The sequence below is a fragment of the Panthera tigris genome, chromosome D4 (genome assembly GCF_018350195.1).
Source record: "Panthera tigris isolate Pti1 chromosome D4, P.tigris_Pti1_mat1.1, whole genome shotgun sequence".
NCBI lineage: Eukaryota > Metazoa > Chordata > Mammalia > Carnivora > Felidae > Panthera > Panthera tigris.
The window spans coordinates 45,888,781-45,915,697 of NC_056672.1; the positions used below are offsets into that span (position 1 = coordinate 45,888,781).

Here is a 26,917-nt window from a genome sequence, read left to right on the forward strand (position 1 = left end):
TCCTCGTTTTTCTTTTGTTGCTTTCCTCTTCTCTGTCCTCCTGACAGAGTACTGACACGAACTCTGAGGCTGACATGTACATATTTAGGTGATACAGAAGGTCTTCCCTAACCAGATGGTTTCTGCTACCACCCAGACAAAATTTAAGGATTCCAGTAGAAACAAATGAGAAAGTACAGACACTTAGAAATGGGTCTGTAAAATCCATGACAGCTGTTTACAGAGTTACTTATCTCCTGTTGACTATGTATTTTAGCATTTTCTTCCCTTTGCACTTTGATATCCCCAACCTTCTCTCTTTCTCTTTTTTTCTTCTAAACTAAGCTCTACAGTCCAACAGAGAGTTGGGCTTGAACTCATAACACCAAGATCAAGACCCTCAAATAAAGACTTGCATACTCTACCCACTAAGCCAGCTAGGTACTCCAGCCCAACTTTTTCTCTTGGTTCTAAATCCTACACCAACCCATTCTAGGTCAGAATCCCTTCTTATATGCCAATAAATCTATTGGGTCTACTTGCTTATCTCACTTTAAGAAACCAATCCCTCTAGTGACTCCAGGTGGCATAAGAGAAATGCAAACAGCAACAGGAAAAATGAGAAGTAAAATGAAGTGAGAAAGACCTTAATGCTAAACTATTGATTTTGCAAAGCATCCTTTCTGTTCCTACTTCTCACAAATTTGTCGTATCATTTTTCAACTAACTGGTGGAGGTGGTGCTTATAAAGATTTTTTTCCTTCCCAGGGCTCCAGGATTTTAAAACATGTTGTTCCTCTCTATTCTACATAATCCTTCCTGGATTCATACTATGGCACAATTATTACTAATAAAATATAAGACACCACTACAGTCAGGTGTGAGACAAATTCATAAAGGGTAAAACTTTAGTGATGGTAGGGAACTTAGGAGTAATCTGGTCCAATTTCCACCTTTTAAAGATGAGGGAAATTGAGGCTCATCAAAGTTATATGACTCAGTACATCATGTAGTTGAAGAACCAATACTGGGACCCTGGTCTTCTATTTTCCAGTCAGGCCCTAACTTCTCTTTCCTTCATCCTCTCCTGCTTCCCCGGCATTATAAATAGAACAGGAAAAGATCATGGAAAGTTTTGTGAAAAACTGTTCTTGCTCCAACTAATTTTTAAAATTAAATTTTAGGGGTGCCTGGGTAGCTAGTTGGTTAAGCACCTGATTTTCGGCTCAGTTCATGATCTCACAGTTTGTGAGTTCCAGCCCTGCGTTAGGCTCTGTGCTGACAGCTCAGAGCCTGGAGCCTGCTCCGGATTCTGTGTCTCCCTCTCTCTTTGCCCCTCCCCAGCTTGCACTCTGTCTCCCTCTCTCAACAATAAACATTGAACAAATTTTAAACAAAAATTTTATTTTCTTACATACGTTCTGTCATCTATGATCTCCATGTCCATATCTACTTGTAGCTTAGTAATTGGACACTATGAAATTATACCAAGCCAAAAATTATTCAGGTTTTCACAAAAGAACTCAATAGGTTGTTAGTAATGAAAACTTAGTAAGTACTGTATGTCAGAATTTGGTTATGATTAGCTGCTGACATATACATGAAAGCAGATCTCTTGTATTTTTAAGATATTTATTTAATTACTTAAGTAATCTCTGCACTTAAGTAATCCCTACAGTGTGGGGCTCGAATTCAGGACCTCTAGATTAAGAGTCACATGCTTTAACCAACTGAGCCAGCTGGGAGCCCCAGACCTTTTGTATTTTAGATGGCACTGACTTTTGCGTTTTCTTCAGAAGCCAGTCCATAGAAGTGCTTCTTTTGATGATTTCTGTCCTTTTTCAGATCACTAATTCTACTTTTCTTTTGGTAGAGTGGCAATGTCTTGAACATTGGAAAAATTATACCCTATTATAAAAATAATCAATATTTCTCTGTCTTGTTCTCATCTGGGAAACGGTACCTATCTCTCAGGTTTAAGTATTAAATTCACAAATGTATTTTAAAGCATGTCTGGCCTAAGTTATGTGTCGATAAGTGCTTACATATCATTTCCAGTAAGAAATGCTCTGATTCTCAACTACCTTTCCCCAGTAATATATTCATTTGAGGCATAAAGAATTGATGGGGAAGTAAAGATTTTTTAGTCAGTTCAAAGAAACCCCTTCCTTTGGTCTCCCAAGTTAGTTTTTTTTCCTGTCTCTTTTTCTCTCATACACACACACCATGTATAAATCTTTTCCTAGTATGGGTAACAGGTTTTTTTTTTTTAATGAATTGTTATTGGTATCATTTATCAATAATCATTACAAAGAGTGAGAGAAATGACCGTCTTTGAGTCTTTAACATTTCTCAGGAGTTAGTGGTAAATCCATGATCATACATTTTTAAAACAAATTAGCCAGATGTGGAGTCCAATCTATTGCTTTTTTTTTCTTTATTAAAGTATTGAAGTATCAGTTGTTCCAATGCTGTAATGAATCAAGCAGCACTGGAAATTAAATCCCCAAAGGAGTGCCCCTTTAGTTTGTTCAGCGGATATTAAGACATTCCGTGAGCCATCATCATACATTTTCAACAGTTTGATACCCAGTTTACTCTTTCAGCAGCCCTCTGGGAAATACCCCATGATAATTTACTGGGTGGGTGCATCGGTTTTCTAAAAGACATTTGGAATATTTCATAGTTTGACCCCCTGAGACACTCTAGTAAAGGAACCGGTCAGAAAACTTAAAGAAATAAATAGGTTATGGATAAATGGGTCTAGGCTTTGGCAGCGTGCCAAGGCTTCATTTAAAAGCTGCAGTTCTTCACTTCTTTACCAAGGAGTTACTTTCTTCCTTAAAGCCTCCCCGGTAAGTTAAGAACACCCCGAAAGTTCAAAACATCTCCAAATCTTTTCCGACTTCCGGGGGGGGGGGTGTATCCCGTCGTACACAGATGAAGCAAATGGTTAATGGAGGCGGTTGCCCTCCCTGCAATCCACCACTTCATCCGGATCGCTGACTTCTGGAACTCCCGAAGAGTCTCCCCTCCTCTGAGGAACACACGGCAGGCTACAGCCCTCTTCCGAGAGCCGTTCTGAGTCATCTTGGCTCAGGGGTTTTCGAACCTGTGGAAAAATTCCCCGCGCTCTCGTGTCCTCCGGTCCCTGGCGGTGGAGCTCGGCGCGTCTGCGGGGCTTCCGGGAAGCAGCGCTTCGCAGGTGAGTGCTTTGTAGCGCAACACACAGCGTGGAAAGCCTTGGGCACCTGGTGGCGCCCAGGTCTGCGGTCCTCCTCGTCGTCCTCCGTCTCCTCGGCCTTCCGGTTTCCCCTCCAGCCTCCGGGGGCCCAACGCCTTACAGTAGGGGCTTCCGGGGCGCTCCCTTAAGGTCAGAGGGGCGAACGGATCACCCGCCCCCCACTCACATGCCAGTGGCCGCCGCCTGCCCCTCTTGCCACCAGCGTCTTTCTTGTGAAGTTTCGCAGGCACCTCGGATCATTAGAGACCCTACAGGCCACTTTTTTTGCCAGAAAAGCCTGAAAAGTCAACAACACCAGGGGGCTTCACGTTCAGCTCCTAAATCTCTCTGGGAAGTCCGCTTGCTTCACGGTGAGCGTGAGGACCGGATCCAGAGAAAAAGAAAAAGGAAAAAAAAAATTTTATTCACGGTCTGCTTCTCCTCCCCCACGGTGAGTCAAGGCTCCTGGAAGGCTTTCAGGCTTTGCGCCGCTCCACGTTCGTAGCCTTCCTTGAACTAAGTTGGGCGTGGGGCACAGGGGAGAAAAGAAATGTCCTGGTGGGCGGCTGGCTGGACCGGCCATCAATCTCCCGCGGCTGCGCGCAGGTACCGGACTATGTCGCGGTGGCCCCGCTCCTCAGCCAGGTCCACGGGCAGGCGGCCCCAGGCATCGCGCACATCCAGCCGCGCCCCGGCTCGGTGCAGCACCACCAGCGTGTCCAGGAACCCCTCCCGGGCGGCGTCGTGCACAGGTCGGGTGAGGGTGGCGGGATCCGCGCAGTTGGGGTCCGCGCCGTGGAGCAGCAGCAGCTCGGCCACGCGGGCGCTGCCCATCATCATGACCTGCCGGAGAGAGCAGAGTGGTCAGGGCGGCAGCGGGAGCAGCGACACGCAGGCCTGGCCACCAGAGGTAGAACCATTTCAAAGAAATACCTATTCATGAAGTTTCTCACTAACGCAAAGGGGCTAGGAGCCTCGAGACCGTCTGGTTACGCTTCATTGGCTGATGCACTCACCGCCCCCCACCCCCCTGTCCCGTTTTACACTTTACTCAGCCCTGCTTGAGTTCCATTTCATGCTCCAAACAAGGGGAGACAAGAAAGAGCTGATAATAAAGCACTAATCCTCGTACAGAAAAAGAAAAAATCTTGATTTTCGTTGGAACATGGGAATCTAGTTTGTTAAATGATTTATGGGCAGAGTTAAGTTTAAAAGCCTTTAAAGTCTTAAATTATTTCCCTTGATGTCTTTCCTACCTCAGCCATAATCCACCTCTACAAATATTTATTAGGCAGTCAGCTGATATTTTTAAGAGTTAGAGTCATGCTTTAGAGGAGAAATAGGTTGTTTAGTTCTCATAGTAAATCCCTTGTCAGAGTTTTTACTTTTCACTGGCCTGCATGTCTGTTGTCATAAACTGAATATGGTCTGATAATTTGGGTCAAATTGGAGATAGAGGGGAAAAAGAAAATAAGATGATGAAAACAAGTTTTTTTTTTAACAAATGATTTACCAGTTTTAATATTTTTAAGTTAATGTTACAGGTAAGGGATAAAGTTTAAAGGGTAATATATTTAATGTAACATAAGCATGTAAAATAAACACTGTATTTACATTGTACAGGATTTTATAATGTAATAGGATTTTATAATGTTAGATGGTAAATAATTTGCTACATAAAAAAGAGCTTGGATGTTAGTCAAATCAGAACAATGCATAACTTAGAAAAAAGATGTTTTAGAGCAGTAATCCTGTAGCAGCCATTTGTGTATATGTACATTATGCAAGCATTTACTTTCTTGTAATTAACAATAAAAGTTTTTGATAATTAAATATCCAAAACGGAGTTACTTGTTCTTGCCAGTTCATGTATTTTGAAATGTACCATGTAACTGAAAGATAGCATACTACTTTTTTGTTTCATGAATATTAGAAGCATCCATTTACTCCCTTAAAAACCATGAGATGTTATCATTATCACTATTAATGTAAGGTATTTCATACATAGAGGGAAAAAGGGTTTTTTGTTATCTCAGGAAATGGTGAATTAAAACTATAATTAAAATCTTTTTACAATTATTAATATTATTTGAAGTCTAAGAACTACCAGATTTTTGCTGCTTCTTAGAACACTTTTCCAAGAAGGCAAAAGGAATGGACACATATTTTCTTTAAAAATCTATACAGTTAACAAGACTCCTTAATAATAGTTTGGTTCTAGAATGTGACATTGAGATGAATACTAATTGTGACCATTATAGTCAACAATAAAGCACAAGATATTGGATTTTAAAGGAATGAAAAAATACATATGTACTCATTAAAGCGAGATTAATAAACATATTGAACAAAAGAACTTTATCAATGAAGAGGCTAATTATTCATGTAGAACCTCTGCCATTTAAAAAGGACCTAACAGTTGCTATAAGCATGCTTTTGTAATCCAATCATTTTGTATGATAATTAAGCAAAAATCCATAAAAGCATTTTTTTCTTATGTAATATTCAAGAGACTCTTCTAACATAAAAGGAATTAAATACTTTGATCGAGGAATCCTGGCTCATCTCTTTGTATTCAGTTTGCCTCTATGAGGAAAAAATACAAAGAATTTTATATCACAACCTATAAGTTCACGGTGAATTTTTTCATGTAATGTGATTCTGCATGATTCCTCAAATTTAATCCGGACTGTGTAACTTGTAATTTAATTATCATTGAAAGTTGATAGATATTTGTTTAAAGACAGACAAGACAAAAGTTTTTCTCCCCAAATAACCTCTCCTTTTCTTCCCAATTGAATCTATCCGTTTTATCTGTGATCATGCGACGGAAGACAGATTATTGACATTTTTTCCACCACTAAAAAGAAAACCAAACTGAAGTAATGTTTTTTTCCACTCCCGTTCTTTAGGATCTTTGGGGCGGGAGAACCTGTTTTACACCTAGGCTCCACACCTCCAGGAAGAGAGAAAAAGGGACGTCGGTGAAGATCTCGGTCCCAGTCGCGTCCCACGGAGGCCGCTCCCCTGCACTCCTGCGCCCCCTGCCGGCGAGGCCCCAGGGCCCCAGCTACCTGGATTGGGCGCCTCCCGAAGCGGTTGACTCCGTTGGGATCCGCACCGGCTTCCAAGAGCTGCTGCACAGTGTCCACTTGCCCCCGCGCGGAGGCGTTGGCCAGGCCCGCGCCGTCGCCGCCACCACGGAGCATGCCCTTGTCCTCCTCGCGCATTTCGCAGTCCACAGACGCAGACTGGCCCGGATAATCCACCACTGGCTGTGAGCTTCGCCACACTCCTCCCTTCTTCCCCACCTCGCCCTGGCGCGCTCACCCCTACGTGGGAGAGCTCAGGTTAGCTTCAGCTCTCTTTCACCGTCCTCCTGTGGCTTAGGCGGCCCGTGCAATGGCCGAGCCACTCGTGGCAAAACCGGGCTTTTCCCAGCTCGCTCCCGGGAAAAAGCGCCTCGCTTGGTCGCAATGGTCCGGCTAGGTAGAGAGCCTGCAAGGGAATGAGTCCGTTTCCAGCTGGGCGGCCGGACAGGGTATTCCCCACCCCCTTAGGCTCCGCCCCCTGTCCGTCTGGCCGGGCCGGGCAAGTCCCCACTTTGCAGGCTGCGAGGCCCGGCCCTCGGATGACGTTACAGCCGACGAGGTAGGGGCGGGGCGCGGGAGGGGGGCGGTGCTGGGAAGCCAGCCCAGACTCTGCTGGGACGCATGCGCCAGACACCAAGCGCGCAGAGCCTGTTGTCCTGCTCGCCGAGTGTCCTGCAAGGCCTTAACTAAGGTTTGGAAAAGTTGAATCCATGCACTCAGCTCCTAATCCCCTTCCTCCAGCAGGCGGAGCAGAGGATTTCTATTCCTCAGTCCCGTGCCAGCTGCTTTCACTTTGGGGACGTTAGTCCTTCCTTGTATAATTGAATGGCTGGCTGAGAGAAAGGCATTTAAAATAACTCTGTCTCTCCCAAGATTTCTGAAAGTGACAGCTTTGCACCTGTCATGCAGGTTAAATTCACCCCCAGGCAGTACTTGAACTTCACTAGCTTTTCATCTTGCATCAACCTTAGCAATTTTCTTTTGGGTGTGTCTTCCTATTTGAATCGGTCAAAAATCAGTTACAGTGAAAAATCCTGAGAATCCTGTTTTGAATGTGATTTTTATTCTTTTCATCTTTGAATAATAGATACACACACAGCTCCAAAAAACAAACCTAGTTTGAGATTGACAATGGCAAACTGGTGCACGTGAGACATTTAAAAAATATAAATATATATTTTAAGAATCTGAAATTCCAGTTTCATGATATTTGAACAGTATTATTTTTGTTTGCACGCTTACCTATTTAAACCCACTTCGCAAGTATTTGATTTTTATTTATCCTGAGTAATAAAGGAAATTTATGCAGTAATAATGAAACATAATAAAACAGGGGTGTGGTGCTGGGCCTGTCATTAAACAGGCTGAACCTGTCATTAAATCCTCTTCTGAAGATTTAAAGGCCAGTTGCTTTTCTTTTCTTCCCAATCTTCCTAGGTGAGTTTGAATTAACGTATGCATTGCTCTGAAGATTTAAGAAATTACAGCTGATGTTTGATTGAAATAGGAAGAGAACCACAAGTTATGTATCTGTTGTCTGAAAGTTTTGGTGAGGAACCACATTACACTGAGCTTCTCTTAACATGGAACAGTTCTCATTTACAAGATCATTTATTGGTTCATAGTGCAGAGGAAGGCAGTTTTTAAGGGAAGGCAATTGCTTGCTTACTCACAAATGAGTTTGTTTCACATGTTTCTTCTAGCATGCCTTAGCTTGGACTCCCTTCCCCCCAGTCCGTTGTAGACTAAAGAAGAGCTCTTTAAAGTTAGGGGAGCCCATGGAAGTGGTGGTTAGGGATGGAGATCTACTGATTGAGACAGAGTCGAAATCCACCTGGATAGGGAAGGGAAGGAAGGCAGCATTAATAACTATTTTTTCTCTCTCTTATCCAACCTCCATTTCTTAGTTTTCAGTTTCTTAATTTTCCTATCTTTTCCTCTTATTTGAACCTCCACACTTACCTGAAAAAGAAAATTCCTTTTATTTGTTGATGGTGGCTCCATTCCTTGGTCTGGCCAGAGGAATAGAAGTCTATTTCTGGATGAAAAGAATAGATGAGCTTTTTTTTTCTCCAGTCTTTGGGGCCAGTCCCCACCCACAGTGTACTGGGGATTGCAGATATGTAGGTAGAATGGGAGAGGGAAGAGGAAATATGGACAGTGGGAAGTCAGAGTTTTTTGGTAGTCACTCTGAGGGGCTGTGTCATTAGACTCATATAGGTGGATACGGTAGCAAATGTCTTTATCAGAATATCTTCATCATAGTATCTTCATCAGAATAGCCTGGCTACCCTGAAATTTAGTGCACAGCGAAAGGTAACAAGGCAGGTTGCTTTTAAAGGAGTGTTGTTCAGATATTTCTTCTAATGGGTCCAGTAATTAAATTAGTTCAACAAAATTTAGCTCCAGGATGTCCTATATTCTAGGAGTCCACAACTGAGTAAGATATGGGTGCTAGATTTTAAGAAAGTCTCTCTGGTGGCACTCAAAACTAATAGACAGTTTCAATTTAATGTGATAAATTTACTGTGGATGTACCTATAGGATATTTTGGGAGTTAGAAGGGGGGAACTTGACTCAAGATGGAGATGCAGGAGATTTCTTAGAGGCGTTGCCAGATGAAGAGCCTTTAGAGAATGCATCATTAATTGTTTCTTGTGTTCTAGCTTTGAGCTTTGGGTTTCTCTGAAACTCAACAAAAAAGGTAGAAAAAGATAGCATGAACCAATTTTTGAGCCACCTTCTTAAGTGGTAAGCATGGCCAAAGTGTCTGAAAAATAAAAATTATTTGGAGTTGATAAAGAGATTGGAGAAAATTGTTTTTAGTTGTAGGGGACATAGATAAAGAGTGGCAAGATAGGGAAAAAGCCAGTTAGCGGAATGAGTAAGAATCTTCAGCGAGGCAGCTAATGTGAGAGATTCACCACGTAAGTTGACAGGAAAAGAATTTGGGCGGGGGAAATGTTGCCAGCGTTACATACGATTGCTAGCACCACGGACAGCGCTTTCCTAGTAAGCGTGTGTGGGTGGTCCTAACCCACTCCAGACTGAGAATTGCTGAGAAAGCTTCACACATTATCTTTCAAACCCTTTTTCTCTCCTGAAATTCAAAGAAAGCCACATGGAAACTCAATGAGCTTCTTTACGAAACATCTTTACAATGAACTGCTCGATCTGGTTTCCAAATACTACTGGATTATCTAATATTCTCTATGTAAAGAACATTAAACATCCTCTATATTTAAAAGAAGAGAGATCACACCTCAATGTCTACCCTGTTCCAAGTGCTTTACAAGCATTATTTCATTTAACTCTTGTAACACTCCTATGCAAAATGCATTAGTTTCTCAATTTTACAGACAAGACCAAAGATTCAGAGAAAGTAACTTGCATACTAGCTAAGCATTTTTGGAGGTAGGGTCTGACCTGTGTGGCTTCAGTGCCTCTATCCGTAACACTACATAGTGTTTTTAGCAGCTGTCATGGTAGGCTTAACTGGGGAAAAATGCAATTAACTGGATTATAATTATTTTCCAGTCTACATTGTGTTTTCCAGATGGTTCACCTCACAGCACACCCTTAATAGACTTCAAAGATGACATTTCACACGTAATACAATAGCACATTTGTCTTGGACAATAGGGTGAGATAATGAAACATTTTACCTCTCCCTGAAACCCAGCTGTCTCTAGGATGAAACACAACCTATTGTTAATGCTTTAAACACATTTAAGAGATGAAGTGGATGGGAACATAGTGGGCAGCTGAAACTTAGAATTGTCACAGCTATGCCATTTAATAGGGTGGATAGTTTATAAGTGAGAAAAGAGAGGAAGTAAATGGTAAACTGACATAGAATTTCGGAGGTAAATAGAAGGGAATGAATAAATAGAATCAGTTTCAATATAATAAATAATGCAAATGTCTAGTGATAATGTTTATATTCTAGTTGGTGAAACTGTATATGAACTCACTATGAAGGTGTGAATAGAATCGGTTGAATGACCAAGAGAGATAATGACATAACTTTGCATATGGTTGGATCCATGGTTTCTAAGTGGAGAGAGAAGGGAATTCAAAATCATTTTGGGGACTTTTTCAAACTATATATGACCCACCTCCCATCAGGAGGCTTGATTCTCTCCATTTCATCAGTTGAGATGTATGTTTCAGGATTCATAGCGTATCTCTTTCTATATTCCCATATATATTTCTTAACTTTTATTGAACAGTGGATATTTTAGCATCTGTATGAATTTTCCAAGGCTCCCATAGAAAAGTACCACAGACTAGTTGGCTTAAACAATAGAAATTTATTTTCTCACAGTTTTGGTTTCTCCTGAGGCCTGTCTCCTTGCCTTGCAGGTGGTCACATTCCTGCTGCCTTTTCACATAGTCATCCTGTGTGCATGTAAGCTCCTGGTAATCTCTTGTGTATCCAAATTCCCTCTTCTTATAAAGACACCAGTCAGATTGGATTAGAACCTACCCCAAAAGTCTCATTTTAACTTAATCACTTCTTTAAATGCCCTATCTTCCAGTATAGTCACAGTCTGAGATAGTGGGGGTTAAAGATTTAACATGTGAATTTTGGAGAGACACAATTCAGTCCATAATGGAATCTTTCCCAGTTTTTACACATATCATTTTTGTTAATAATTTATTTATTTGAATAAGGATGAAAATAATATCAACACATTGAAGTTTGTTGATATTGATACCAGTCTCTTTTATCTCTGTTTATTTTTTATTTATTTCTTAATTATTTTATTTTTTAAAATGTTTATTTATTTATTTTGAGAGGGGGTGGGAAGGGCAGAGAGAGAGAGAGAGAGAGAGAGAGAGAGAGAGAATCCCAAGCAGGCTCTGTGCTGTCAGTGCAGACCCTGATGCAGGGCTTGATCTCATGATCTCTTGAATAGTGACATCATGACCTGAGGTGAAATTAAGGGTTGGATGCTTAACTGACTGAGCCACCCAGGAACCCCAAGATTTTATTTTTAAATAATCTCTACACCCAACATGGGGTCAAACTCACAACCTAGAGATCAAAAGTCTCATGCTCTAAATTACTGACTGAGCCAGTCGGGCACCCCAACTTGTGTCTCTTTTAATCTGTAGATTCACTTCTTTATTCCTTTTATTCTTTTCAATTTATTTGTTGCAGGAATTGGATTGCTAGTTCTGTAGTTTTCTGTAGTCTGAACTTTGCAGAATGCTTCTTCATGGTGGCATTTAACATTTTTCTCTGTCACCTGTATTTTTTGTAATTTATTATTTAGCTCTAGAGTCTGGATGTGATTCAGGTTTGATATTTTGGCAAAAATACTTTATAAGTATTATAAACTTCTACCCAAAGGCATATAATCTGCTTCTTTGTCTATGATTATAGCAGCCATTGATAATTATTTCTATAATATATTATTTCCTTAGGGCTTGCAAAATGGTGGCATTCTAATTCTACCATCCCTTTTTCATTTACTAGCTGAAAATTTTCTGTAAAGAGAAAGCTTTCTTTGTTATCTACCTGTTTGCCCTCAGGTACATATACGAAAGACAGGCTGAGTACTTTATTTTCAAATTAACTTATAAGTTTTAAAAATAATGATTTGAGCTTCAGCATCTTCCAAAGGTGACTGATGATTTTTGAATTATTGTAAACTTGTGGATTTGAACTTAATTGATGTATTTTAATGCACTATAACTATCATTCCTGTTGTGTTTATTATTCCATTCATCTGCTAGCCACTCGGCAAATATTTATTGAACACCTGTTATGTGCCAGGCATTCTTCTAGACCCTTAAGATACATCAGTGACAAAACAGTAAAAGACACCTGTCTTCATGGCTCTTACATTGTAGCATGGGTGGCCATTTCTGTTGTAAAGTTAATCACATTATAGACATATCGCTTAAAAGAGTGCTTCATGTTTTTATACTACATCATCAAACATACAAGGTTTGGCTTATAAGAAATCAATACCCACATTACAATGAGACTTCTAAAATAATTTTTGTTATATGAATGAATCAATGATAAAACCATTTCCTTAACAATCATAAACTGATTGCAAAGTGATTGTTCATCTCAGAGAAACCTTTGCAGAGTTAAAATAAAAGTTTCAAGAACTAGGCTTTGGTACCAAAATAAGGCACATTACATTTAGATTTTTAATTTTGCCATTCCCATACTAAATGCATACTCATAATTCAATGCTGAAAAGCTAGATATGGTTATAAACCAAGGCATAGTTGAAATGAAAGTTTAGAAAGATTGTCATAAGCCAAAATTTAGTATCATTATGATGGCAGCTTTAGGATTTTAGTGTTGACACCCTAGTCTCAAGTTGTATTTAATGTGGTTACAAACCTAGGCAGTGTTGAAATGAAAGTTTCAAAACAAATTAAAGAGTTAGGAAAAACATAATCAATATAAATGCATTGTAATGTTAATATTCCATGATTCAGATGAGCAAAAAGTTGCTTTTTGTTACAACATGGATAGTAGATAGTCTGAGTATAGAAAGTAATATTTCCTATATGGGACCATGTCACTCTCTTCAATTCTATTGAATCATACTTACTGCTTAGTGAGCTATAATCCTAGCAATCAGTTTTCTCAAAATAGATTTTTTAAGTCTATTTTTCTAGATCTAAAGATATAAAGCTCAAAGCTCTTCTTGAAAGAGAATTAAACATTTCAGTTACCCTCATCACCTGGAATACATGGTTTCAGCCAAAACTTACATGTCATTTGGAAAAAAGCAAAAGTGAGGTATTGTCTTCTTTTGAGGACAGACTGTGCAGTTAAACAGCTCACTGGGCGTTTAGAGTCCATGCGCTTCTTCTTTGTGTATAGCATTGTCCTTGGCTGGGAGGTCATACCGGAAGTGGTGAGTGACATATCTCTGCCTGGGAAGGAGCCCTTCCTTATCTTTTTGTTTGCTCCTCTGCCCCTGGGAATGAGTGGGGTGAGAGTTTGGGCCGGTAGGTGGTTGGTTCTCTTATTCTGTTTAGTGTGTGTTTAGTGTCTGGGTGTTTGGCACAAGGTGACTCATTCTCTGACCTTGTTTTGAATGCTCTGGTGTGGACGTATTTTCCCATGCTCCAGAAAAAAATATTGCAATGCACAAATGTAAAAGTGTAAGAAGTAGAAAAGGGTGAAGTATGGGCATAGTGAGAAGTTCAGTCCTTTTAAACTTTACTGGCAGAGTAACATTAACATGGGCTTTGGAGTTAGGTAAAACTGAGTTTAAATTCTAGCTCTGTTAACTTTCCAGCTGAGTGATTTTGGCCAAGTTATTTAACCTCTTTAGGCTTCAGTTTCCTTAAATATAAGCTATAACACAACCTTCCTCATAGGAGAAGTATTAATTGGAATTATATATATATATATACACATTATATATATACACATTATATGTATACAATGTATATATATAGATGTTAGCATACAGTAAGCTCCTAATAAGCTCGAATTATTAGCATACAGTAAGCTCCTAATAAGCTCGAATTATTAGCATACAGTAAGCTCCTAATAAGCTCGAATTATTATTAATACATTGCTAGGAAAGAGAATGCATCAGGGAACAAATGATATAAATGTTTTATTAATAACATGGGAAGGATTCTTTGTAGGCAAAGCACTTGGGATTGGATTTTCATGTGGTCATCTCTTTCACCATTGTATTTAGGCTTACTCTGCTGGCAGTAAAGAATGTATCTAGTTTCCTTCTTAAACCAGAATCATGGAGCATGAGTCAATGCATAAGATTGGATGCATTTGTGGAGCATTTTACATTTTATGCAGTTATTTGTATATCACCTTCATAATGTTTGCCCCATTCTTAGACCATCTATCATTATTTTCTTAATAGTTTTCTTCAAATTGACTTGCCTTTTTTCCAACTTTATTGAAGTCCCATTTAAACAACATTAGCTATAAAATCATGGATTCGCTGTGCGAGTTGTATTTTTCTAATGCACTCTAAAAACAAATACCTTAAAAAAGTTCCACCTCCAGTCCATATACCACCTATAGTCATGGGAAGTACCTCTTGCCCTACGTTACTGTGTTTTGGAAAACACTTACACACAGGATATTTCTTGGTCCTCATAATCATTATGCGAGATGAGCAGAGAAAACATAATTGTGCCCATTTCAAAGATGAACAAGTCAGAAAATCAGATTCATGGATAAAATCTTATAGCCAGTATATTTCCGGAACTGGGCCTGGTACTCGTGCTTTCTCCTCATCAACCTACTGCTTCTGTACTACCAACTCTTCCAAGGAATGCAAATTTAGAATCAAAATAAACTTTTATCCTTTTAGACCTGACTGTTTTGGAGTTTTGTGGTAATCTGAATAGAGATGAGACAGAAAAAAATTCGTAAACAAAGGAAAGGGGAGTAGATTGCCAAGCTGTGGCAGGCAGCCTCTAAGATAGCCCCTGATTATCTTCCCTTCTAGCATTCGTGTCTTGTGTAATCCCCTCCACTTGTGAAATTGCTCTCTAACTAATATAATATGGCAACTTAGAGGGGTGTCACTTCCTTGCTTAGTTTGCAAAAGATTGTGACTTCTGTCTTGCTAGAAGTCTCTGTCTCTCTCTGTCTCTCTCTCTCTCTCTCACTGATTTTGATGAAGTGAGCTGCCATAGGAGGGAGGCTCTCCTGCCTTAGGAGAGAAGACCCGAGGACAGCAGGGAACCGAAGCCCTCAGTTCAACATCCCTCAAGGAAATGAATCGTGCCAACAATCCCATGTGTTAGTTGGGAAGCAGATCCTTCCATAAGTGAGCCTTTGGATGAGATCCAGCCTTCATGGACACCTTGCCTGCAGTCTTGTGGGAGATTGTGAAGCAGAAGGCCCAGTTAAGTCATCTCCAGAGCCCTGACCACAGGCGTTTTAAGCTACTCATTTTTGGGGAGTGGGTTAATCTGTTATTCAGCAGTATATAACACGAGTCTTCAGGACTCATTTCCAGAAGTGATTCAGTGGAAGTGGAACCAAGTTATCACTGCTGTGCATGGACCCCAAGTGTTTGCAGTTCTGATGAACTGTGATATCTAACATTGGAGACACTTTTTCTTTCTCTCATTTTCCTATTCTTTCTTCCCTTCCTTCTCTCTTTCCCTTCATTCCTCCTACTCTTTCACACTTCAAAAAATTTTAAATGTTTATTTATTTATTTTGAGAGAGAGAGAGGAGAGAGAGAGGGATAGAGAGCGAGTAAGGGAGGAACAGAGGGAGAAAGGGAGAGAGAGGATCCTCAGCAGGCTCTGCACTATAATTGCAGAGCCTGACGCGGGGCTCGAACCCATGAACTGTGAGATCATGACTTGAGCTGAAACCAAGAGTCACATGCTTAACCCACTTAGCTACCCAGGCACCCCTTTCATACTTTTAATTAACAGAGGAGTTGGAAACTTAAAATCAGTAGCAACACAAAATAAAAGTCCTGCATCTGCAAAATGTTATCATTTATATCTTTCCACGATGCTCTGTGCCAAGCTCCATATGTAGGCTACCTAGTGCATATGTAGGAGTTACCTAACGAAGGTTCGGCTGTTGGTGTTATTGAATCCCCATGGAGTTGATTCAGTGCTATACATCCCATTTCTACTTGTGGCAATGTCTTGATTCTTTTATAGGCTTTGTATACTCATGTTCTCTGTCTTTTCCTTTGGAGGCAATTTATAGCACTGATCTATCAGTACCTCTCACTGACTTTGATGTGAAGATGGTTTTTCCTGCAGGTACCTACAGAATTAAAAACATAGAGCATAAAGAAATAACATTCATGCTTTATACTGTCTTACTGATTCTCTCCAGATTTTCCATCCACCACACTACCTGAAAAGATTTTCACTTTTGAGCAGTCTTTGCTTCTATTTCACATGCACAAATAGCTAAAGAGAATTAGGCAAGGCCCATTCCAGGTAAGGTTATCTGTATGAAACCTTGAAAATAATCCAAAACTAGCCTTGATAAATGGGGGAGGGGTGGGGCATGTGAAGGGATAGAGTAGGTGGTGGGGAGGTATATATATGGACAAATCTGAATCACAAATTTCTTACTATATGCCAGCAACATTTAATAATAACACTCCTAAACACACACACACACACACACACACACACACACACACACAAATGAGTCACACTATGAAAACTTTCAACAAGTGCTGGCAAGTCAGATGGCAGACTCACCCCGAAACCTGTCTCTCCAATAAAAACCTCATAATTAAAAACAGGGCTGTCCATAAATCATAACATATAATAACAATTATGTGCAACTGGTACAAGACTTGATTAGAAAATTAACATTTAGCTTTCTCAGGTGAAAATTCTGAATTTCCCTCAGAGTGAAAATACCTCTATAGTACATGGCCAGCAGGTTATCATCGATACCTGAGCCGTGAGGTGCTTTTTTGTACAACTAATACCTACTGACCGTGGGGTACTTTTTTGTCCAGTTAATACCTACTGACCTTGGTCCAATAAAAGACTGAGACGATGCAGTTTTACTTGTCGTTTGAGAACAATACTAGCATTTGCCATGTATTGAGAAAGTGCCTACAATGTGCTCGATACTTTGTCAGGCACTGGCTGTCCCATTTTCTCTTCTTTACACTCAGCAACAATGAACCGTATTTTACTTCTATAAAACTGAGGCTTAAACTGGTTTACTGACTTTCCTAAGTTTATATAAGTAGTAAGTGACCAAAACAGTGTTTGAACCTGAATCGGCTTGATTCACCTTTCCATTAAAGGTGTGGCCTTGATAAAGGACATGAACTTAATGTATATATGGAACCAGGTGAATAAGCTACAGTTGTGGCCTTAAACTGGATCCTGTTGAATGTATGGTAGAATGGATAAGAAGCCTCTTCTCTGTTGCTACCTCTTTAACCTTCGAGAAATCAGTCACTCAGCTTTGCTGGGTTCTTGTTTTTTGTTGCTTTTGTTGCTGTTTGTTTTTAGTTGATAAACTGAATCATCTCAATTAGTTACTATCTGATGTGTCTTCCATGTTAAAATTATATTATTCATCCGCTCAGGCTTATATCAATCTGACAAACCTAAACCAAGTAAACCCTGATATTTGTCATGTTTCCTTCAAATGTCCCCTGTGGCATGTGAGCAGGGTCTGAAAATGAAATAGAAGTTCCATGAAGCTATAACAACACTTTTTCATTGTGTTCTTCTCTCTCCTTTTCTTTTAGGTACGTAGTTGGATGGGATGTCCTGTGAGAAGGTGAGCTGAGGAGAAGCTGGAGGCAGGACTGGGAGGACATGAATGAATTAGTCAGTGAAATTTAGATTCTTGTTTTCCAATACTCTTTCCCTAACTGAGTTTTTAGGGAGTGGAAGAAAGCTGTATGCAGACGCGGAATGTCTTGGGGTAGCTGTTCACCAAGAAATTAATCATTAATTGCAGTGAACACCTGCTTCTTAGAATTTCATAATTCTCAGGAAATATTTTTTATTGTCAACATTTTAAAAATTCTTTTTCAAAAAAATTTTTTTGATGTTTATTTATTTTTGAGACAGAGAGATAGAGTGCGAGCAGGGGAGGGGCAGAGAGAGAGGGAGACACAGATCTGAAGCAGGCTCCAGGCTCTGAGCTGTCAGCACAGAGCCCACTGTGGGGCCTGAACTCACAAACAGTGAGATCATGACCTGAGCTGAAGTTGGACGCTTAACCGACTGAGCCACCGAGGCGCCTCAACATTTTAAAAATTCTTAATGGCACACCGAAGAGCAGAGGTTGGCCAAGTTTTTCTCTAAAGGGCCTGATAGTAAATTGTTTAGCTTTTGTGAGCCATATGGTCTCTGTCACAACTACTTAACTCTGCTGTTACAACACCAAAACAGCCATAGATGATACATAAATGGAAGAGAATGTCTGAATTCCATGCAACTTTATTTACCAAAGCAAGCAGCAAGACGGATATGACACAAGGGTCATAGTCTGCTGACCCCTGGTATGGTGAAAAAAATTCAACTGGAGTTTGATTATGGCACTTTCACTTTAGCTGGGTATTTTGGGAAAAGATATTTATTTTAGATGTGATAGAGTTTCATTATCTGTATAGGGATAATAAAATCTACTTCATAAGACTGTTACAAAGATTAAACTATGTAGCTAAAATATAGCAAACTGGCACCTAATAAGTGTTTAGTAAATGGTAACTGTAATTATTATTATCATCATTACAACACTATTATTTTAATTTCTTGTAGGTTTTTTGGCTGGTCGTTTAGTCTAACTAATGTATTTACAGTAAACCAAAAAGTGCTATTGAAGGCAGTGGAAACTGTGTTTTGCTGGTTCATCATTGAAGATTGTTCTGCTGGGATTAGAAAATTGTTTTAGAGAGTGTTGGTGCTATTTCATACTTACTGAGCTAATACCATTCTCTCTTGCTTTTAGCTTTTGTACTTCAAGTCCTTTTTAAAAGAATTGTATAGATATGGGTGCCTATGTTTGCTTTACTTCTTTATTTTCCTTGTTGGGCAATCATGCATATGTTGATTGGCATCAAACCTAGATCTCACCTATATCCCCATGGCAATGAGCTTCTCCTGATTTGAATTCAGACAAGCCCGGGTGGCCCCGTGAGTGGGAGAGGCTGGGTGTGTCCAGCTCAGGCTGTGGCACCAGAAGGGCGTGGATGCACCTGCTGTGCTTGTGTAACGCTGGCACCAACGTGGCGGTGCTTCTCTGTGTGTTTGTCTTCTTGTGAAAGGCCACTGGCTGATTGGAGCTGTGGGGCTGTGCCCAGCATCCTCAGCAGGCCACAGGAGCTTTCTTTCTGTGATGTTCTGCCTCATTTCTAGAGGGGAGTTTGGCTCAAAGAAGGAAGACTCTGGCTTTTGTATTCAAAAATTTCCCTAGGGAGGAAACTATTACCATATCTAGAGGGCTTGAGTCATTGAAGAGAACTTACTCAAAGAGAATTTTTCACTAAGGGAAAAGATGGAACAATCACAGTAAAGCAGAAGCCACAGGGCCTGGGTTATTGTCTTACCATAAACCGAAGGGTTACAGGTAACAGACAACTTTCAGTTCCTGCTATCGGAAAGGGTGGTCAGTCCTTTCTTTCTTGTACCGAGCCGCTTTCCAACTTTTCTCCTTTTCTTTTTCTTTTCTTGTAATGAAGAAGAAAGACAAACGATAACAGATCTGCCTTGGGCTGATATGGGGATAGGATCAAATTAATAATACAAGTTAGGTCAAAATTTACTTTTCTCTCTTTGAATTGAAATTGAAGTGTGCACGGGCTATTTGGACTAAAGACTTTAAATATGTGTTAGCTTGCAAAAGTGGCTATAGAGAAAGGGGCGAAAACAACCTAGTAATATTTAGGGACCGTATTAAAAATCTTCACACACTGCATTTCAAGACAAAATGTGTTTTTTGTAGGTAAAATAACAATCCAAACACCAAAAACATTTTATTTTATTTTTTATTTTTTTTAATTATTTTTTTTTTCAAAAACATTTTAAATACAAAATTCATTTTAAACCATCATGATTCTGGAGGCATAACATAATAGTGATAAGTAAAGAATACATCATATTTCATACTTTATTAAGATATTTGCGTCATTTTCTGCTTTTACTTAACCTTCAGAAAAAGACTAAATTATATCAAGTCGCAAGGCAAGTTTATAGCCCAAATTGTCTCCTCCTGGCTGTTTTCTTTCATTTTTGTACACATGGAGACGTTTCTATTCTAGAGCCACATCATTCTCTTAAAATTACTATATGCGATATTCTATGATTTATTTATACTCCTCTATTAATGATTATACTTAGTTTACTTAGAAAGGTTTAGGGTTGCATGCTCATGACAAAGTTAGGAATAATATGCTGATTAAATGGATGGTGTTTTCTTCTGTAACTCCTCTGGCTTCTTGCATACCTTTGGGAATGATCTTATGAAACAAGCCTGTGATGCCTTTGGAAAGGTTTTTTTAGGTGCTTATATCTCCCTATTTCCAGGTCTGTTTCCATAGCTTTAGCTGCATCAAAGTCCCAGAAGGATGGGTTTAACTAGAAATTCAGCAAAAACTACTGCTATGTTTGGATTCTGGTCAGACAAGTTGCCACTAACCTGTGGAATGGGACCTTCCATACTCTCACATCAACATACCTTAGTTGGCCTTAGTTTGGCCTTAGCTCCTTTTTTTTCTCTCCCTCTCCCTTGATTAATCTCATATAATTATGTGTGTACATGTCTGAGGGCAGGGACCATGCCTTATTCATCTCTGTATTATTCAAGGGCCTGGCTCAGAGTTGTTGCTTAAGAAATGTGTGTTGGAGAAATATTTACACATAAGCTACAATTCTCACTCAGATTCCGGTATCTGAACGAAGTGGCTTTCAGCTTTTTGGATAGGATAAAAAAGAAATATGGGCTTTAGGTATATACCACCTTTTAAGAGCTGCCATGCAAGTTCAGAATCCCCTGTGATCGGCCAGTATTAACCTCATTTCTGTCAGTAGCCATGTCTCAATGCTAGGTGACTCTTCTCCTGGCATGTTTTGGCAAGAAAGAACTCTTTACCTGGTTTGGCTAATCTACATTGGCTTCTAGTTCCAACAAGAATTGTTTACATGCATTTAATTTTAGCTCTTGGGCTATAACATGTCATTGTTCTTTTTACTCACCTCCTCCCCTTGCTTTTGAAATAGGACAGGCATCTTCAATTCTTGTTGATCCTGTTTGGTGTGCTCTTAGGTGGATTTTAGCTTTGTCCTTCAGCTTTCATGGCACTCTAAGATATTTTCGAGTCATATTTCCTGTATAAGAAAATATAGACTATGTCATCACAAAGGGAAGTGGGATTGGGGGACATTATTTAAATCATTCAGGGAACTCATATCCTGACTTGAAGGAAAATTAAAGCAATGTATTTGGACTAATTTATCTCATGTGATTGTTCTTCTCTACTCAATTTACAGGATAATGCATTCAGCTCTTATTTAATTTTATCTGTCACTGTCACAGTGAATCTAGAAGAAAAAAATACATATTTGACACTTAGTTTAAAAAAAGTCATTGTTAGGAGAATTATTTTTATTCTTCCCCATATTTAGAGGAGAATGAACACTCTAGGAAAATAAAAAACTTTGGACAAAACAGTGTTTTCCTAAGAGTGCACCACGAAATGGAAAGAACTCACAGCAAGCTTGCAGAAGTGCTTTGAAAAGTCTCTTGCACAATTCAGTTTCTTTAGAGTACTTACACAATCATATTTCTTAATGACTTTCTATAAACAATTTTTTCTTGACAAGAAGCATAAAGATGTAACAATAAAGAGATAACTTTGGGAAAAAATACACTAATGGTTTCTTACTTCTATATCATGACAGACATTAAATCATAGATTTTTTTTAGTACAGTTTTCATGTCAATTGTGGAAGACACAGGAAACGCAATACACCGTAGGATGTTTCAGTTCGCCACCTAGAGGAGAGATGTGAAATTGAACATTTCTCCAAACAACTTCAGTAGAATTCATTCATTCATTTATTCATTCACTCACTCACTCAACTCATTCATTCAATTATTTACTTATTTAATTATTAAAAAGTAATTAAGTACTTGTTAGGCTTAATTACTGTACCAGTGCAGATTTGATAATCTATTCAAGAGCTCTGAGCTCAAAGAAGGCACAAATGTGTCTTATTTTAATCGCAATCTTTAAAATCTTTTATTAAAAGATTTTTTTTATTAATGTTTATTTATTTTTGAGAGAGAGAGAGAGACAGAGTGTGAGTGGGGGCCCTCAACCACCTTTTGAGAGAGAGAGGGAGACACAGAATCTGAAGCAGGCTCCAGGCTCTGAGCTGTTAGCACAGATCCTGTTGTGGGGCTCCAACTCATGAACAGTGAGATCATGACCTGAGCTGAAGTCAGATGCTCAACTGACTGAGCCACCCAGGTGCCCCAAAAATCTTTTATTTTTAAAAGACTACAACTTAAATATCTGGACAATTCTAATTATCCATATTTGTGATGTCTATTACTTTTAGCTCTTGGGCTCTAATAAAGCTTTATTGTTTTTTATTTGTTCCATCTCTTTACAATGTAGCTATTAGTGTCTTCTCCATACAAGTTAGGAAATGGAGTCTCAGAGAAATTAAATAACAAGTTTAAAGTGTCAAAGCTACTTCATTATAGAGCCAGTGTCTGAACCAAAGCCAGTCTAATACCAGAGCCATCGCCCTACTCAGTTCTTGTCTAGTCCAGATGCTCACAAGAGCCAGACTGCAGCTGGGGGTGTGGACAGTACTTACAGGTTGAAAGGAGATCATGGTCAGCACCAGGTCCATAAAGCAGGCTTGGGAGAAGCTTTATGAAGCTAACTCTCTGGACTAGATCTAAAGGTGGTAGGATTGTTCATATGTATGAATTTCTTGTACCCTGAGGAATGAACTGCAAAATTTTCCTAAGTTAGTCCAGTCCAAGCAAGAGTAGACATGAGGCTGGGGACAGTTGGTGTGCATGAGTGCCTCCTTTGCATCTGGGTGTCTAACATCCTCAACCACCACATCTCATGTGCTACAGAGACATACAGTTTGTAAATTAATGCAGCATAAAGCTCTTGCAGTCTGCTTAAATTTTATTGTCAATTCTGTTAGGTAGACAGGGCCGTGAAGAGCAGGCTAATTATTATATGTGTGTGTGTGTGTGTGTGTGTGTGTGTGTGTGTGTGTGTGTATATATATATATATATATATATATATATATATATATATATATATTTAAGTAGGCTCTACACCCAGCATGGGGTCCAACGTGGAGCTTGAACTCATGAGCCTGAGATCAAGACCTGAGCTGAGATCAAGAGTCAGATGCTTAACCGAATGAGCCACCCAGGCGTTCCAAATGAGCATGCCAATTGCGTAGATGAGGAAACTGAAATTCTCAAGAAGTTCCCTGAATTCCAAGGCCACAAAGTAATCATTGGTGCCAGAACCAAAACCTAGGTTTTCTGATTTCCACCCAGCATTCTATCTATCATTTCTCACTGCCAATAAAATCAGCTTTGCTCTCTGTGACTTTTCTAGTCGCTCCTGTGGTTTTATACCACTCCCTCTCTCCCATTAAACAGCTCTCTGTCAAGGCAGAAATTCCCATGAAAACAGATAACAAATGTACCAGAGACGTTGATGGTATAAGACATAAGACAGAGATAAGAAGGCATGTTGCAAAGTGGTGTCCTTCAGTGCAAGAAAAAAGGGATATATTTGGAGGAAAGGAAATGAGAGAAGATTAAAGGCAACAGGTCAGTTCTGAGATGGTGAGGAGAATAAATGTTACACGTGTACCTGACCCTCTTCAGTAGGCATGATCGTGAAGACTTGTGGGCAAAAGTGTAATGCGCTGTGGAAATTGTCTAGCTGTTGGGATCCTACTGTAAGCCATTTTTTAAAGTGAAGAAAACTCTGATCAGCCTCTGGTTTGCTTATGGAGAGGACTTTGCCCAGCTGTACCCAGAAAGCTTGAGAATACCACATAGCATATAACCCTGAGACCATTTTTCTTTGCCGGGAAAATTTGCTTAAAAAGGAAAATTAAGACTGCATGGACATGTGATAATGTGCATGGTGACCTTCTACTGTAAATTGGAAAGAATTAACCTTCCTGCATCTATTGCTGAGAGATAAAGGAGAACATTTTCTTAGGGCTTTGAACTACTTCAGTTGAAATCTGACTGAAAAAGTCAGCACCGGGGACTGTATTTTACTTATTTTGTATCTTTCTCTGCATCTAACGAGTTTTTTTTTTTGAAGATTAACACAGGGTACTGAGTTTTATTTAGATTCCAGATATTATTATCCAATAAATTTAAATTATTTTAAAAGCATTTGAAAGAGAGTTTACATTAAAAGTTGAATCAATGTGACTTGTATTTCCCTCTAGTTGAAAACTCACAGACTCCTAAGCAACTTTTTTGTTTTCGAAAAAAAATTTTTTTTTTTGTTTTGAGAATCACACAGAAGTAATAAGGAGTGGCCCTGATCCCTGTGCTTTTATTTATGTGTGGTTAAAGTTCAAATTTCTCAATATACCATAATCTCATTGTACTGGCCAAATTCCATGGTGGATAATTAGATGCAGTGCACCAGGGCCAATTTGGATAGAGAGAGCAATCACAGTGTACTTCTGAGAATCTATTAGCCAGGTTGACTGTGTTTGACACATGAGTGGTAAGGACTCACCTCACTTGCTCACTGGACTGGCCCAGCAGGTTCTGCAGGTGAGATCACCGCTTGGCTGTCTCATTGCTGGGCTTGGTACGCAGAAGAGGCTATGAAATAAATGGCTTGACTTTGGGTCTCAAAAGTTCTCTTTCTTATTTCCTCCCCCAAACTCCTTCTTCTGCTTCTGGAGACTAAAGCATTCATTTATAAATTCATTCATTCAACAAATATTTAGTGAAAACCCATAACGTGTCAGGCACTGTCTTGGGCTCTAGAAATACAATAGTGAGCCAGACATTTCCTGCCTTATAGAACTTATAAATGAATAATTATAATAGTCAGTGGGAAATTTTACTATTGACAGAGCTCAGTAATCTAAATCTTTATTTCTGTCTTTATTTTTTAATTTTTTTTAATATATGAAATTTATTGTCAAATTGGTTTCCATACAACACCCAGTGCTCATCCCAAAAGGTGCCCTCCTCAATACCCATCACCCACCCTCCCCTCCCTCCCACCCCCCCATCAACCCTCAGTTTGTTCTCAGTTTTTTGTTTTTGTTTTTAAATTTTTTTAATGTTTATTTATTTTTGAGAGAGACAGAGACAAGATGCGAGTGGGTTAGGGGCAGAGACAGAGGGAGACACAGAATCCAAAGCAGGCTCCAGGCTCTGAGCTGTCAGCACAGAGCCCAACATGGGGCTTGAACTCACAAGCTGTGAGATCATGTCCTGGACCGAAGTCAGATGCTCAACCGACTGAGCCACCCAGGCGCCCCAGTTTGTTCTCAGTTTTTAACAGTCTCTTATGCTTTGGCTCTCTCCCACTCTAACCTCTTTTTTTTTTTTTTTTCCTTCCCCTCCCCCATGGGTTTCTGTTAAGTTTCTCAGGATCCACATAAGAGTGAAACCATATGGTATCTGTCTTTCTCCATATGGCTTATTTCACTTAGCATCACACTCTCCAGTTCCATCCACGTTGCTACAAAAGGCCATATTTCATTCTTTCTCATTGCCACGTAGTATTTCTGTCTTTAAAAAGCAGAAAGAGCACAAATGTTCTTTGGAAATATAGCATAGAAATGTATTTATAGATTTCAACACATAAAATGAAGACCAACTCATCTGTCATTGTGAGTTCAGAGTAAACCCCACCCTCCCTGTTGTACCCCAACTCCACTGTGTCCAATAGCCATTTTGCCATTATATGCACACACACATACACATACATACAGTTTCAATGATCTTCAAATCTATGCAGCATTCAGTTGTTGAGCACATATTACTACTCACCTAGGTGGAGACTGAATTTCCCCTTAAGTAACTTATAATTTAGGAGGTAAAACATTTGCCTCTTTCAAAATGTGACACTACTTCTCTACTCCTTAGACTGTGAAAGCAAATATTTGGTGCTTTAGTTAATTGCTTCCCGAACTTCAGCTGTTCACATACCATCTTCATAATTTTTGCTATATCACATACCACCTATGCTGTTATGACTCTGTAAATATACTACTATTTCAGCTTAATTAAATTTATTTAATAATAATATCATTTAGGGCGCCTGGGTGGCTCAGTCGGTTAAGCATCTGGCTCTTTGATTTTGGCTCAGGTCATGATCTCATGGTTCATGGGATCAAGTTCCATGTCGGGCTCTGCACTGACTGTGTGGAGTTGGCTTGGGGTTCTCACTATCCCTCTTTCTGCCCTTCCCCTGCTCTTACACACGTTCTCTCTCTCAAAAAAAAATAAATGAACATTAAAAAATAGTATCTTTAAAATCACCAGGTTGATGTGCTGGCTATATAATTTTCAAATATACTTTAATGTAAATATCTGATTATTAAATTATATATGTATTGTCTGTATGCATCCCCAAATATTCTCAAGTGCTCTCACAACACATATACTTTGGGAAGCTTTACAAAAGTAGGGCCACCTTTGAGAGTGAAGAATGGCGGAAAAAATAAAATGCATAAGTAATGATAATAATCATAGGCAATGGTCACAAAGCTATTATTTATTGAAGGCTTTACATGTGTCATTTAATTTTATCTTATTTAATCTTTGCTCTCTTGCAGGCATGCAGATAACAGAAATGTGAGGCAAAAGAGCAAGAAAGAGGTAAGAGTAGAAGTGAAATTTCATCATACTTAGGGCAGCTGTAATTAACATGTGCCATAATGTTTTAGTTTTTGTTCTTTTCTTTAGTTGACTGAGATTTCACATTTGATTATTTCACGTAAGTTAGAGTGTGATGGTGGCAGATTGAAAAACTTTGTAATCAAATATATTTATTAATTAAACAAAATAATAACCCCCCAAAAAGCATGTTAGTGTAATTGTACCCATTCTAAGAATGCAGGATCAAGTGAGAGAAAACTGATTAAAACACATTT

The 26,917-nt window shown here is 39.3% G+C and overlaps 1 protein-coding gene and 1 long non-coding RNA gene across 3 annotated transcripts in view; one reads left to right on the forward strand and one right to left on the reverse strand.

The window, feature by feature from the left end:
- Nucleotides 1–2,401: 2,401 nt before the first annotated feature.
- LOC122233294 (cyclin-dependent kinase 4 inhibitor B) lies at nt 2,402–7,056 on the reverse strand. The gene is made up of 2 exons (XM_042965361.1): nt 6,277–7,056; nt 2,402–4,045 (listed from the first exon to the last, which is right to left on the reverse strand). Exons 1-2 carry the CDS (start codon nt 6,430–6,432, stop codon nt 3,785–3,787), a joined length of 417 nt encoding a protein of 138 aa, XP_042821295.1. The 5' UTR covers nt 6,433–7,056; the 3' UTR covers nt 2,402–3,784.
- Nucleotides 6,466–26,917, forward strand: part of LOC102959087 — a 93,837-nt gene continuing 73,385 nt past the window's right edge. Inside the window, exons 1-3 of one of the 2 annotated variants that reach the window (XR_006210856.1) lie at nt 6,466–6,552; nt 17,523–17,554; nt 26,600–26,642. This is a non-coding gene — a long non-coding RNA (uncharacterized LOC102959087). The remainder of the gene's footprint in view (nt 6,553–17,522; nt 17,555–26,599; nt 26,643–26,917) is intronic. The other variant, XR_006210857.1, reaches the window with a different exon arrangement.